This window comes from Phoenix dactylifera, chromosome 5, assembly GCF_051530095.1.
Source record: "Phoenix dactylifera cultivar Ajwa chromosome 5, Ajwa_hap1_PhDact_Kaust_v1.1, whole genome shotgun sequence".
In the NCBI taxonomy this organism is placed as follows: domain Eukaryota; kingdom Viridiplantae; phylum Streptophyta; class Magnoliopsida; order Arecales; family Arecaceae; genus Phoenix; species Phoenix dactylifera.
Genome location: NC_143194.1, coordinates 32,133,344 through 32,149,322, shown reverse-complemented (window position 1 = coordinate 32,149,322; position 15,979 = coordinate 32,133,344). Strand labels below are relative to the sequence as shown.

Genomic DNA, 15,979 nt, shown 5'->3' with positions numbered 1-15,979 from the left:
GGACAAAGTTGTTATCTATCATAAAATGCTACCAAGAGAACCTCTGAAATTTAGTGTGGTTTTCTTGAATTGGTAAATATGGGACTTCACGCATCTGTTTGAAGACTTCAATATGCATTTAAGTTGTTCTTCAAGATTCACCAGTACCTTCTATTGGCAAGAAAAGAGTTGTATCATCATGCAGGAGCAGCAATATGATATGCTTAGATTTCGCACATTTTTTTGGGTAAGTAGATTACGCACACTTTTCATCCACGTCTCATTGTTAAGTTGCTCAATGAATTGCTGCAGTAGAGGTATCATGACAAGGCTTGCAAGAAGGCAAGTCGATAGCATTTGGATTCAGTTTACACTCTTAAACAGGCTTTTGTACGGTTACAGGTGGTTCTCAACAGATGTATGATTACCGTCCCCGCTTGGTTAAGTTTCCATGGGTGGACAAAATCCAAAATTGCTCAACCAGATCTAACTGTAATTGCAACTGTCATCCGTCTTGGCTAGTCAATTTCTCCACTCCTACTGTATTTGAAAAATGTAAGCATAAAATTCAATAGTATAAAAATAAGATAATCAAAAATTAAGACAGCCCGGTCAAATGGAAAACCGGGACTAAATAATTTGTTTGGTCGAAAGAGAGGACCAATTGTTTCAGTCTCAACCTTTGCGTTGAGAGGAAGCATTCCAATAGTTGCAGGGCCAAACGACTTACTGCCAGACCCATCTCTGATCAAGGCATGACCCTTTTCGTCACTGAACCTTAAAAACTACAACGTCCCCTGCATTAAGTTAATCCTAAACAAGGTATCAAGATGGAAGATTAAAAAAAAAAAAAGTTGGACCAAATGCTACAACATGCAATGACCTTTCTACCAATCAGGCCATGCGGCAAGCCTGGAGGGACGAATCAAAACAATACGGTAAGCTCTCAAAACAGTAACAGCTTCACTGGGGGGTGGCTGGGGTTTCTGCTATAACCTGTGCTGGTGGTGGCGTTGAGCCCTCCGATGAAGGCCGGTTCCCGGTATCGAACCTTCTGACATCTTCGATCATCCTCACTACCTCTGACATCTTGGGCCTTTGCTCAGGCATCCTCACCACACAAGTCATTGCGATCTGAAGCATCTCCACCAACTCCTCCTCTATATTTGGATACCTCATCAGCTCAACATCAAACACCTCTGCAGTCCACTCCTCACGGACCACTGACTGAACCCACCTTACTAGGTGGACCACCTCATCACCGCCGCCTATTATTTGGATCGGGGACTTCCCCGTGAGAAGTTCCAAAACGAGCACACCAAAACTGTAGACATCTGAAGCTTGCGATGCTTTCCGTAGGTCGACCACCTCAGGTGCACGGTACCCTGCAGTTCGGGACACAGGAGGAATCATTGGGTTCATCAGAGATGCCAGCCCAAGGTCAGAGACACAGCCATATTGCTGGTTGTTGAGGAAGACATTGGATGATTTTATGTTCCCGTGAACAAGTTTGCCATTGTTCTCGGTATGGATGTGTGCAATTCCTCTTGCCGCTCCAATGGCTACCTTTATTCTAGTTTCCCAATCTAAAGGTGGCCTGTCTTCCCCTCTTTTCCCTGCAGAACAATAGAGTAAATGATCAATATAAAACATGACTATTCAGAAAATACATACAATTACATGCGTAGATTTTGCAGTTTTTTTGTTTGAATCAGTTGTTGATCAAGACATGAAGCTTTCAGTTCACTCAACTGAAAGAAACTAACTACTGTATTACATGGAAGCCTCCTGATAAATGAGCCAGCAACCAGACTGCAATGCAAGTTTAATATCTAAACGTGCTAAATTCTTAAAAAGTTTGCACCCTGTAAAACTAACTAGAGAACATAGTCTTCTAATGCAGTGGCTGCAAGTATTTGTAATTGAAATTCCTAGCAATAAAGGGAACGATACCCAAACTATAAGCAACGCATGAATGTTCTTTTCTAGCATTCATTTTAAAAATGCGGTGGATACATGGTAGATGATCTTCCAACCGAGCATGTGTACTAAGGTCACTAATCACTTCTGGACATAGAGGTGTAATGTATAATATCTCATACTAGAACCATAAAATATAAGGACAATATCTAGCTTCTTTGCATTGTTAAGTTCTAATAAACATTTTGTTTGTGGTTTGCAGCAAGAACTGCAATATTTTTTAATAGGCCTATAATAGACAAAACAAGTATAAGACTCCTGGGCCCTGATGTAAAGAGTATGGGGGTCAGTTCAAGACGTTCAAGGCTTCACATAAATATCAAGAAGGTTCTCCTAAAAAAAATCAATAACATAATTAAACTGCCAACCATAAGGCTGGCTTGGCTTGCTCCTTACAGCAAAAGATGATTTGTACCTCTGATCTTCCTGATGATCTTTTGTCTTGGTACTGGGGGCTGTTCCTTTTGGAGACTCTTAAGAGACTAATTGAAGGGTGTGTCCTTTCTGCATGCATGTGTGCGTGCGTGTGTGCGTGCGTGTGTGAGAGAGAGAGGAGGTAAAAAAACCAGTGTCTACTATCAGCCACTGGGAGATCTTTTTTTTCCCCTTTCTGCCTAGAAAAGCTGCGGAGCTTGATACCAAAAAGATATGTAAAATAAAAAAGCTACATACGCCCTGCAGTAACATTCAAATGGAGAATGAAGTATTTGATGGGTGCGCAGCAGATGGCAAGTTAGCTTGTCCCAAGAGACAAGTTAAATCAGAATTAATGATTTTCCTAATGAGTTGGAAGCATTTGACAGATATCGTGCCAGAAATCGTGAATGGAGATACAATTTATTTTAAGTTGGACTCTTATTACCATATCCTACATTTGTTTTACTAAGCAGTAGGCTTTACCTACAAAATGTCGGCAACAACTACATGTATATGTTGAGCCTGCATTACAAGATTTTTTAAAATAAAAATCTAATACATTAGAACATACATATTTGGCTTTACTAGCGAATACTCGATACAGTTTATATACACATTGTAGAACAAAAACATATATCGTCAAACTCTGAATCAGTATTACCATATTCTAGATTTAAGAATTCTGATGCTATAGTGCTCAACTGCAGGGTACTTCATCATATAATTATAATGTACACAACAAAACACATTGTACAACCTTTCTAAAAGTCCAGCAAGAAGCTCATATTCAACATCAAAAATAAATTTAACTAATTATGGTCAGTGAACCAGAATTCAGGATTAACCAGGTTGGTTTGAAAGATAACAATATAGCGAAAGGAATCAGGACAAGTAGCAAATATGCTGGAACTGATATATCTGAGAGAGGAATAGATTAGAGACCATTGACAATCATAATAACAGAGATGTTCAACAAGAAAAATTTTAATCAAAAAAGTAATTATTGATAGAATTAAAAGTAATTAAAAATAAATTACTTATAAAATTTCACTGGATATCCATAATGTTTTGCAAATTGATAGAGCATCATGACCGCAAAACATGAACTCCCATGGCGAGATCTTTGTAATTCTCCCATGTGCATTTCTATACAGAGCATTGATCTAGCTTTCATATTGCCAATTAACTGCAATGTTAAGAGATATGATCATTGTACAGGGTTTTAAAGTTTTTTTTTCCTTTTTTTTTAACTCGAAGAAACTTTTCATAAACTTGGTTTTTTCTCTACAAGCGTTAATTGAAACAGTGTAACAAGTAAGACCTATACCAGTGAACTGATCTTCTAGGTTTCCAATGAAGGTCATTCTCTTTCTTTATGTTGCCTTGGACAAGAATCGGTAACAATTTATATGCCACATTGTCAAATTTCATCAAATTACATCTTGAAAAATAAAGGTGAATCCATACATCTCAGATACAATCTTTGGTGGACATGAAGGTGTCAAGAAGTTGTCAGGTCATGAGTATTGTAAGAAAAAATGTAATAGACCTCATACTATGACTACCACAAAAGGACAGCTAGCTAAACGCAACAAGTCTTTTAATCAATTTCTCTGAAGTGTGATAACTTCATTTACTAACATTTTGATGTCTAATTTGGTGCTTAAGACTGTATATGTTCAAATTCAGCAATCATAGAAGCATAAACAAAGTCCATGCATGCAAGTTCCACTTCCAGTTTTGCTAGGAAATTATTTCTTTTCAGTGTAATTTGAACCGCTGTGTATTGCCCTGTGTTGATTTTGTTTTAAAGGAATTTAATTTTTTCCTAACTTATCAAGGTAATCCACATTGTTCTTTTTTTTTAAAAAAAAAAAATCGACCTTTATTGTACATCTTCAACACCAGTTAGCATGAATCATTCTTAAAGCATACAGCTTTGTTATTTGTTTATATAATTGTGCATGTTTATGTGTCCCTGACTGCATGACATTATGGAATAATGATGGGAGGTCCAACAACCTGCCTATGTTAATATGTTTTATAATATGTAGATATTCAGATAAAGAGAAAATAAGCAGCTCCTTGGGTTTATTTGCATTAAATTACAGGTAAATGTGCACTGACACAGTTCACCAATCCAGAGATAAGCTACCATGAATTAACAACCACCCAAAAACCAAACTCCAGAAACAGCACCATGTAACATAATAGAATTGAAAACTGCAAGCAAAAATTAGTCATCAAGTTATCAGTACGATAGCTTCATTGTTTCAACTACGAGTCACTCAAATAACTATAGACAAGAGATGGACATGCAACCATTTGAGGTTTTAACCGTTAAGCCATTAAAGTCCCCAAGTGTACAATAAGAGCTGCAATATTACCATCCTCCTTTTTGAGGCCTTGACAGCAACATACGAATAATCAACATCCAAAAATTAGTTTCCAAACAAAAAGATAATTAATGAAATATAACAGCAAAAGAAAAAAAAAATTGCTGCTCATGCATCCTGAGATACCTAAAAATCAAGCATGCCACCTTAAACATCAAAAGCATAAGCAAATAGCAAACAAGCACACTACAAGTGCAGTGACAGCATAAGTATCAGCATCACATTTGATATACGAAGCCCAGGAGCAAATTATAGCATGATCGCAAATCAAAGCACAAACAAATAGCGCATGTATTGAACGTTCAGCAGTGTGTAGTGCCATCGAGTAGAGAGACTACACATAAATCGGTCTCATGCAAACAAATTAATCAAGGAGAAAAAAAGCACCACAACAAACAACTATAAGAAAGAGCGAGATTAGAATCAGTCAACCCCTTAAATTTATATACATTGTACTTTTCTCTCTATCGCGTTATTATTCTAAGGGAAGGCAATAAAAAAATAATAGCAAGAACAGAGCAGCATACCATGTAACAAGGAAGCCACACTCCCATGGCTGAAGTAGTCGTAGACCATGAGCTTCTCATCCTTGGAGTAGTAATATGCCCGCAGCTCCACCACATTGTCGTGCTTGATGCCCCCCACCACCTCCATCTGCTGCTCGAACTCCTTCTTCCCGACCCCGATCTCCTTGAGCCTCTTCACCACCACCGTCGTCGCATCCTCCAGCGCTGCCTTGTAGGCCGTCCCGAAGGTGCCCTTCCCCAGCACCTCGGCCGAAGCCCTCAGCAGATCCTCCAAGTCAAAGGCGAAGGTACACCCCTCGAAGAACACCAAGCGGTTGATCTCGTCCTGGCGCCCGGCCATGGCCTTCTCCGGCGAGCGATCTCCCTTCGATCCCTTCCCGGAGACCACGCCATCAGCATCCCTCTTGGAGCAACAGACGTAAAGAAAGAGCGCAATCCCCACAAAGATTACAGCAGAGCCGCCGATGATGATTGCGAGAACCGCCGACTCGCTGGGCTTGTGGGCAGCTCCTGTTCTCGGAAGCGGCGGCGGCGGCGGCGGCGAAGGGGGAGGGGAAGAAGGAGGCGGCGGTGGCGGTGGAGTAATTTTCGGGGAGAGATCGTTCCCGGAGAAAGAGGAATTCGGGAACTTTTTCAGAGATCTGGGGATGCTGCCGTTGAGGTGGTTGTTGGAGAGATTGAGGAGCTGGAGATTCGGGAGGTAGAGATCCGGGATCTCGCCGGAAAAGGAGTTGTTGGAGAGATTCAAGGCGGTGAGCTGGGTGAGATTGGAGAAGGAGGCCGGGATGGAGCCGTTGAAGGCATTGAAAGAGAGGTCGAGGACCGTCAGATTCTTGAGGGCGGAGAGATCGGACGGCAGGGGGCCGGAGAAGCCGTTGAGCTGGAGGTGGAGGCCGGTGAGGGCGGTGAGGTTGGCGAAGTCGGCGGGGAAGGGGCCGGTGAGGCCGTTGGAGCGGAGGCTCAGGACCTCGAGCGCGGTGAGGCGGCCGAGGGTGTCGGGCGGGATCGAGCCGTTGAATCCGACGCCAGGCAATCGGACGGCCACCACGCGGGCCCGGTCGCCGCTGCATGCGACGCCCCGCCAGCTGTCGCACGCCGAGGTGAAGGGGCTCCAGTTGAGGGCGCGCCGGGGAGGGAGCCTCTTGATGAAATCCAGCAGTCTCTGCTTGTCCTCCACCGGCTCGGCGGTTCCTCGCCCGACAATCGCCGCCGACCACAACAATACAATCGCTGAAACTACCACCTTAGCCTCCATTCCTCTCCTATACTTCATTTCAGATCAAGCGACCGACTCCTCAAGCCTGTAACATTATTTTCTTTTCCTTCAATATATATATATAAAAGAAAAGAAAAGATCAAAAAAGAAAGCTGGAGCGGCAGCTTTAACTGCAGTGCCGCCACTGTAGTGAAAGAGAGATTCAAATTTTTGAACTTTCTTTCTTTCTTTCTTTTCCCTTTCGCTGCACGGTGTGGCCGTCCGAAGTTGGAGTCTAGGGAGAGAGAGAATACCGGAGCCTTGGAAGGAGAATTCTTCGTTGTTGGTTAAAGGGGTAGAAGAGGCGTCGCGGCGACGCAAGTGAAGAGTATTCCGACCGAACTCGGGAACGGCATCCGGCGCAAGTGAGAGGCAATGAACGCAATCATTTATTCAGGGAATCGTACACAGCGAGGGAGAGGAAGCGTTATTGACGGAAGTAAATAAAACTAAGAAGAGTGAAGGCAACGAGGAAAAATTAATGTGAGAGGAGAGTCGCCACGTGACGGACGAGAGAAACGCGGCGGGAGAGAGAGCGGAGAGAAAACCTGGGCGGGAGGGGAATGGAATCGCTTGCATATCTGGGGCGAAAAACTGAGAGGAAAAACAGAGCTCCCCCACCCCACCTTCACCCGCTAGTTTTTTTTTTTTTTTTTTGCTTCTTCTCTTGTGACTTGTAGCTTTGTCGGCCATCAGGCGGAAGTCAGCGGTAAAAGGAGAGAGAGAAAGCGAGAGGTTAGGTCTTGAGAGGCAGGAATCCGGTGTTGAATGTAGCTTACGTAACGCAAATCTCCTGCGTGTAATTTTTGGCTTTTGAATTTTTATCCGTAGAGTTCTTAGAATGTGAAAACCATCTCATAAATTTTTTTTTATTTTGACGGTTGCATTGATCAACCGAACCCTGCCTTAAGCAAGATTGAGGAGATAGGAACAGTTGAAAGAGACCTATTTGTATCGTGTACTCTTGTCTATGGACACTTTCTATTAGAAAAGAACTCATATAGCAATGTAAACTCAAATTTCAGTACACGTTCAATTAACGGACAAGCTATGCCATCATTCAGACAGGCCCATTTCAGTACACCTTTCGTGCTTTGATTCAAATTGAAACTGCTGCTGCTGACGTGAAAGACGGTTCGGCTTTATATATATACAAAATAAAAAAAGATGGCCCAGTTTTTTATTTTTCAATTCTGAAAAAAAATCCCATCAATAAATCACGTGCAGCGTCGAATGTTTAACTTGTACAAATGTTGTACAAGTTTTTTTGCACAGGGAGGCAAATATAACAAATAACCTGCTTTTATTTCACCAACTGGGTGCAGTTTTTCTGCTCTAACCAGCCACCACCCGAATTTGTACCCCCACCCCCACCCCCGGCGACATGGGCTGAACAAATCAGAGCCCTCCATTTATAGCTAACCCTAAATCAGTATCCTGTGCGGACCCGCCTTGCTGTGCCAGTCTGGCAAGCAGCACCAAACGACGCAAAGGATGGTCCAACCTAAGGTGGCGACTAAATGCTGCCAGCTGGCAGTGGGGTCCATACAGATAGAAGGTTCGTCAAACGATTGGTGCAGATTGGTTGTTCACCGTGCGTCGGTACGCGATCCGGGGCTCAAGGGTGGGGCCCTCTTCGTCTCATCCGCCGTCCTCGTGCTATTGTCCCCGCTCGAAAAATTCCATCCCTTGCACCAAAAAAAAAATTCCATCCCTGGGATGACGTCACTAAAAAAATAAAACGTTGAATAAAGAAATGAAGTCAAATCGACAACGCTGCATTCGAATACACTGAAACGATTCTTGATCCAATAACCACGTATCATCCAAAGATGGCTGAACCGATACCATTTTTTTAAGTCGAACCGGCCGGTTCAATTCGTATCGAATCCAGATGATAGGTCTTAATTTCCCCGGCGTGCGGATGAGCCCCGCCGCAACGGAACTTGGAAGGGACAAGTCTTCGTTAGTAGCCGTCCAAAAGCGACCACGGTACAACATGAGACGGTGGACTGGAATTTCTAGTCGTCGGATCGGACCCTATCGGCAGTACAAGTAAACAATTCACGACGGTGACAGTAACTGTTTGGTTTTATGTGCGGTGGTCTCGTCCGCGTCATGGGCCACTGGTCGGACGGTCCGAGCGGTTGAGCTCATCGAAACAACGATGGGATCGAACGGCTGACGTAATTGGACATCCCAAAAAGAAAAGAAGTAATGGGATATAAGGTCCATATAAAAATAAAAAAATATTTTATCTGTTTTTATATGATTTTCCACTACGCCGTATGTAAAGGGGCGTGGGACGTAACGTTGTTGGTATTCTTCTCGATGTGTTTTTCAAAAATTTAAAACAATTTATGAATATAGATTAGTAATACGATTTTTATCCGTTAATTTAATGAGATAATTAGATTGTTTCGAGATATTTTAGAGCCAAAGTGCCCTTTGGCATGTACTGAGAAAAAATGGTAATAAAAAAAAGAGAAGATTGGAATTGAATCAGATCTAATAAAGTTAACTCAATCATAATAAAGTATACTTGATAGAAGATATCTAAGCATATAGTAAATTGGCAAATCATGTGGACTCATGGTGTTGATGCTTTTGATGGAATTCCCACCGGTATGGTAAAAAAAAAGGAAAGAACATCAGATGAATAATGATTTGTTTGTCTGAGGCTACAATTAAATATAATATAGATGCTGATTACTTATAATCAAATGAAAAGTGACTATCCACTATACCCAAAAGTGTCTTCCTAATTTGCTTAGGATCTTAGCAGAAGAATGAAAAATAAAGCTTATCAATGAAAAATATATTGTTAATTTTCCTCAATTTAACAAGTACATTAAAAACTATATATAAAAAAATATTTATAAAGTATTTTTTCTCTCAGAAAATATTGTAGAGCATTATCTGTGGAGCAAATGTTTAATTTACTAGCTAGGCTCCTAAAAATTCTCATACCTCCACAAAACTAGTGAAAAAATTTGTGGAACAAGAATAAATTATTTTGAAATAGTGATTAAATATTTTAACATAAAGTTGAACATTTAATTGGTGCAATCCATAAGAGTTCAAATGATTCAAATACAAAATCCATGTTAGATTTAAAAGAACGACTTTACATTAAAAAATATATACTTACTCTTGGAAATGATGACTTGTAATTTATCTAACAAAAAGCTCTATAAAATAAAAAAGCAAGTAGTCCAGCATATGGATTCTAATATTATTCAATAAACCCATATATTTGTTGATGTACAAGCATTTATGATTTTCTTTTTTTTTCTGTTATTTATAGTTTATGAATGAAATAGATGCTATACTCGAGTTCTACATCCGAATAACACATCAACTACACAAGCTTGGAAATGATAGATTATGCCAATGAGCTTAGCAAAGAGTCAAACAAGTTGATACTATTCAGTTTGATTTTGGATTGCGCTATGGTCACTGAAATGACCTCTTTTTTTTTACCTGAAAGATGGAGGGGGGAGGGAATTAACCCCACCCCACATAGCAGAATCCTTATTGGGCCCCCTTCACCAGAAAATGTCCGATACGAATAGACAATATACTTATACCCTTTCTGACCCGTAGGAGCCCCACCAACTTGGTAACTCCTTCCACATGTAAGTACGTCACCCCAGCACTATCTCAGTACCAGCGGACCAAATGGCGGCTCCACCAGACAAACCAAACGGAGGGCATCGGTCTCCGCATTTAATCAACGCTCATGCGTTTCGAGCCTGGGCCATTTCAGTGAAATCTTAGCCTCGTTCCAACCGTACTACCATCTTGGTGGTTGAAATGATCAATTTAACTAACAAATACAACATTGAAAAGTCCATATACTTTCAAAGATTTTCAGTGACCACAAATCCCATTTTGCACTTTTCTAAATAAAAATTTGGAAAACAAATTATTTTGAAGAAAAAATTGGAAAGTGACAAGCACAATGTTACGAGATCTCCTTCCACCATATTCAACAGCCATCGAAGCGGAAAGTAACCGCCGCTCCGAGAGTCAAATTCTATTGGTGGAAAGTAGTCCGGGTCAACGACCATGCAAAAAAAATTTGGAATCAAGGAGACTTCTCTAGAATCAAAGCACCAAATGTGACATCCGCCAAGGACTAGCCTCAGTAGGTGTGGAATGAGTCCACTTTTAACTCAATGCAAGATCTGATTGATTGTTGTTCGGACAAGCAAGTGGCAAATTTTGATACATCATTGATATGTCATGCAGGCTGGATTCTTTGGAATGTAAGAAATGAGCACATCTTTAAAAGAAAATGAAGTAATCCATATGAAATCAGCCACCATGCCCAACGTCTTGCAAAGGAATTCTATGAAGCCACGTCAAGCATCATCAAGGCTGATAAGTCACGGCACTGAGCTGTTGAGATTGGTTACATTGGTACCCGCACTGGAAAAAAAAAATTCAATACCTTTTAATGCATATACTTTATATTTTTATTACCGACGCTTTTTAAAGTATCGCAAAAGTATCAGCAATGTAAGCGTTAAAATTTTATTTGCCGACACTTCTTTTCTGCATTGGCACATAGAGTGGGAAAGATTTATTTTTGCTGTAATGCCCCTTCTTGGGGTGGTTCTATATACACCCCCCCTATTGCTCAGGACACCCCCCAAAAATTAAAAAAAAATTAAATACTCTCTACACCCCCCCATTTGCTAAGGACACCCCTAATAAAATTAAAAATTCCTAAATTACCCCCCACCCTCCCCACCCCCTCACCTAAATTGCTCTCTACACCCCCCAAACCCCCCCCCCCCCCCACCCCGCTATTCTCCTCCAAAACACCTCGCCAACGCCCAAAACCCCCCCGTTCCCCCTTCTCCCTCTCGTCGCCGGCATTCTCCCGATCTCCGACCACCTCGCCGGCTTCTCCCGGAACCACCTCGCCGGCTTCTCCCGAATTTTTTTTTTTTCACGGTTCGTGCTCCGTTCGGCACTGGATCGCCGAACAAAAGGCTTCTGTTCGGCTGAGCAGTGCCGGACAGAAGCCTTCTGTTCGGCACTGTGCAGCCGAACAGATCTGTTCGGTTGAGGGTTGCCGAACAGAAGGCTTCTGTTCGGCACTGTTCAGCCGAACAGAAGCCTTTTGTTCGGCGATCCAGTGCCGAACGGAGCACGAACCGTGAAAAAAAAAAAATTCGGGAGAAGCCGGCGAGGTAGTTCCGGGAGAAGCCGGCGAGGTGGTCGGAGATCGGGAGAATGCCGGCGACGAGAGGGAGAAGGGGGAACGGGGGAGGAGGGGTTTAAGGGGGGTTTGAGGGGTGTTTTTTTTTTTTCTTTTCAAAACGAAACGGATGAGGAGGAAGGGGGGTGTATGAGAAAATTTCAAGGGCAATATGGTAATTACACTAAAGGTTAGTTTGGGTATTTTTTTTTGGTTTTTGGGGGGTGTCCTGAGCAATAGGGGGGGTGTATATAGAACTACCCCTCTTCTTGTGAAATCACAAAGGTAAACTTCAATACTCCATGGAAGGATGGCAAAGCGAGGGAAGGATTTATTATAAGAGATCACAATGGTTCATTTTACTTGCACAAGCAAAAAAATTTAGAGTATCTTCAATTCCAAAAGCAGAACCTAGAACGTCTTGGGAATAAATATCAGCAGCCATTAACCAACTTAGATTAACCAAAATGTGGTTAGTAGGGCATCCAAGCACCATTATCAATTGGATCATGAAACATCTCTCTATGGCTTCAAAGCATCCATTACTTTTAGATATCATTCATTTTGCTTTTCCATTGTACCTCTTTTTTACAAGCTATGTTTTTAGAGAAGCCAACCAGCCAATAGAGAGACTAGCAAACTTTGGACTTAAGGAAGATTATCAAGCCAATACCATAACCTGCCAAGAGCTGAAGGCTCTATTATATGGAGATGCTTATGGAGTCTAGTTCATCAGAAAGTGGATTATGCTTAGGTTAATGTAGTTTAGTTTGTTCTTTTTTGGGGGATTTTTTCCCCCACTAGTACCCAAAAAAAAGCATAAAAATGGTGGCAGCATTATGGTTCAAATAAAAGCTCTCTTATATGCCTATCAACAACAACAACAACAAAAAAAGCATATAGCAAGCTATTGCAAAATACTGCATGGTTGAATAATATTGATTTATTGTTGATAACATCAAAATTGTATTTTTGATTACTTTCGGGACCTATCTTGTCTATGAACAAATATATCTTGAGTTTCCATGATTGCAACAAAACTGGCATCATAATCAAATCAAACAATGATTGATGTTAAGCCTTGGAAGATATTGGTATATGACAGGCTGCGTAATTTTGGTTCCTAAACATCTGATTAATCATCAAAAATGTAGCTTTGAAAGGATCCAATGAAGTGCTGAAATGAAGGAATTTTCCCTCTTAGTGATCTGGGGGTGGATATTGTGAGGACTATGGGCGCAGCTATCTCACTAAAACCCATAGGTAATAGTGAAGGCTTAATTATGGTCTTCAAACCGACCATCTCAAGCGCCCTCCGGCGTTCGATTGCAACTTGGCCCACACCGGCCTCCGCCGCGGGCGTGTCTTGCTGACTTGGCCCACACCAGCCTCTGCCAACAAGTCCCCCCAGCAAGCGAGCCCTGCTGACTTGGCCCACACCGGTCTCCGCCAACAATTCCCCCCAGCAAGAGAGTTTTTTTTTTTTAATCGCTTATCCTGGGAATCGAATCCGTGCCGTTGGCTCTGATACCACTGTTAGGACCGTAGGTGCTGCTATCTCACTAAAATCCGCAGGTGATAGTGAAAGCTTGACTATGGTCCTTATACCGACTATCCCAAGCGTCCTCCCGGTGCCCGATTGCGACTTGGCCCACACCGGTCTCCGCCACGAGCGAGCCTTGCTGACTTGGCCCACACCAGCCTCCGCCAACAGATATTTAGTTATAATGATCTTGGATTAACCACATCTCTAAGAATTAGTCAGGAGGGAAGACATTAAAATCAAAGTAGGTGTACGAATGTAGAATCCTTTGGAATAAAGAATGGTATGAAAACATTGAAGATAGGACAACTCACCTCAAAGGGCGAACTCAAGGACTTTTGAAAGGTTGGGTTAGAAGCATTTAAGGATGAGGATGAAGTGAATAGAGAGAAAAGGATGGAGGGTCAAAAGCATGTATGAATGAAGAGGTGTATGAATACACTATGGTTACCAAATTAGTTAGCAGGAAAAAGTCAAGATTTAGCTAAATGCATCACCTAGTTTTTATTATTTGAATTGAGGCTGGCCTAGGGCTAAGATTAAGGACAAAAAGAAGAGTGCAAAGGACAAAAAGGAAAAAGATCTACAGAGGAAGAGCGAGACAGGAGGAGTGAGAGAGAGGAGTGAGAGAGAGCCGCGTCAATAGTCGTGCGGTCTTGGGGGGTTTTCCTCAAACGGGTGTTGGGTGGTTCTGATGGTCGACAGTAGGGCTAACGGGAGGGAGACGGGGAGGCCCGGGGGGTTGGGGCGCCAGCCCCTGGGGGCCGACTCGAAGGGCGTATCATGGGCGGCGGTGGCTAGGGGCCCGGCGAACCAAGGTCGATGGACACGCCACCAGATTTCGGAGGGGGAGCTGGGAGCTCTGAAGTCCTGCTTCACGGAAGTTCTGGAGATCCCGGAGGAGAGGTTAGAGAAGACAAGGAAGGAGTGGAGGAGTACCTCTGTTTTTATGCAGAGTGTGGGGCGGAAGGTTCCGGCGGAGTGGGTCGGGCGTGAGCTGAGAAGGATGGGGAACCTGGACTATAATGTCGAGGTTGTCACAATGGCCGACGACGTCCTGGCGGTCCGCTTCGCCTGTGAGGAGGATCGGGAGGCCATGCTGGTGAGGGGGCCATGTTTAGTGGCTGGACAGCTTCTCACGATGGAACGGTGGAAGCCAAACTTCATCACCGGCTCCGGTGGTCCTGGACGGGTGGTAGCTTGGCTCCGTCTCCCACGGTTGCCATTGGATTTCTGGGCTAAGGAGACTTTGATCCAGATTGCAGCGACGGCGGGGAGACCTTTGGCCTTGGACGCAGCCACCGATCAAGGGAGGAAGAGGGGGTTTGCACGGGTTAAAGTGGAGCTTGACATAAGAGCTCCTCTAAAGCCGGGAATATTCATGAAGGGAGCTAAGGAGGGATTAGAGAGGAAGATATGGCAGGAGTTTGTGTACGAGAACTTACCTGCCTACTGTTACAGGTGCGGCCGAATCGGTCATGAGGAGGCGGCCTGTGAGTTCTCTTCCCCGGCGACGGGTGGAATGGAGGCTGGAACTGGTAGCAATGCTCGATGTCCAGACACTGGGAAGACGTCAAGGGAAGCGGGAGATCCTCTGATCTACGGCCCTTGGCTTTCTATGAGCTGGAACGAGGCCATCGGAGCTCCGAAAGGGGGAAAAGGGAAGACGATGCAGACAGGGGCTAGCACCAGTGTGGGCTCGGCTCCGGCGACGTCTGCGGTGAGTCCGTGTGAGGGAGATGGGGGGCCGCGGCTGCCCGTTTCACCGCAGGATTTGGAAGGTTGGCAAAAGCCAACCAAGGTGGCCAGACGGCAGTCGCCGGAGAAGCTAGCTCAAGGCGGCTCGTCCGTGGAGATGGACGGAGGCCTGAGTCAACCAGGTGAGCTGGGTGAACCCAGCAGTGACTCGGCGAGGGGACTCGGTGGGGGGACTCGGCCGCCCTCGTTGGGCCAGGTGGACCTGGGAAAGGCTGGGTCGGGCTCAAGTCCGCTCAAAAGGGCCCGGAGTCCGCCTAAGGCCCACCGGGCGCTGCCAACGCGTGGGCCGAATCCGGCAGCCGGGACGCCTCCTGTGACCGGCCCGAATGCTGCACCGAGACGGGATCTTCCCCCTCGGGGAGATGGGTTCCGCTCGGCCGGAGGTGGCCGTCGGCGGAGCAAGAGTTCGCTTCCCCCTCGGGGAGATGGGTTCCGCTCGGCCGGAGGTGGCCGTCGGCGGAGCAAGAGTTCGCCGCCACCCCTTGTGGCGGCGGACATGGTTACGATGAGGCAGGTGGAGGAAGGAGGGAGCCGACGGCAGGGGGAGAGCATACCTTTGCGGCAGGGGCTGGCCCGAGCGGCGTCGGTAGCGGCGGAATTGCTGGCGGCGGTGACCGGAGAATCGGCGGGAGTGGTAGCTGGACCGTCGTCTCAGGTGGGAGTCGCGGAACCCATTGAGCACGAGGAGGCCACTCTTTCCGGTGTGGTACGACCCATGGCCATGGGGGTTTCAGTGGAAAGGGAGGAGGACGTTTTGTGCCGTGCCGTTTGGTACACCAACCTGGCGATAAGAAGGGTGCTGGGAGCTCCCCTTCCCCTTCCTTTGATGCCCTGGTGGGAAGCAGGGTCTGCGGCCCAGGATTGGAGGAGAAGGCTTATTGCGGTGCTGGTAATGGGGAAGAATTCAAGATG

The 15,979-nt window shown here is 44.4% G+C and overlaps 1 protein-coding gene across 2 annotated transcripts; it reads right to left on the bottom strand.

The window, feature by feature from the left end:
• Positions 1-577: 577 nt before the first annotated feature.
• On the bottom strand, positions 578-7,233 carry LOC103710860 (putative inactive receptor kinase At4g23740). 2 transcript variants are annotated; one of them, XM_008796768.5, is made up of 3 exons: positions 6,809-7,233; positions 5,300-6,600; positions 578-1,595 (listed from the first exon to the last, which is right to left on the bottom strand). In XM_008796768.5, exons 2-3 carry the CDS (start codon positions 6,570-6,572, stop codon positions 943-945), a joined length of 1,926 nt encoding a protein of 641 aa, XP_008794990.2. In that variant the 5' UTR covers positions 6,573-6,600; positions 6,809-7,233; the 3' UTR covers positions 578-942. The 2 variants fall into 2 exon arrangements, with proteins under 2 accessions (XP_008794990.2, XP_038985057.1); XM_039129129.3 differs by having other exon boundaries at positions 6,687-7,191.
• Positions 7,234-15,979: the final 8,746 nt, after the last annotated feature.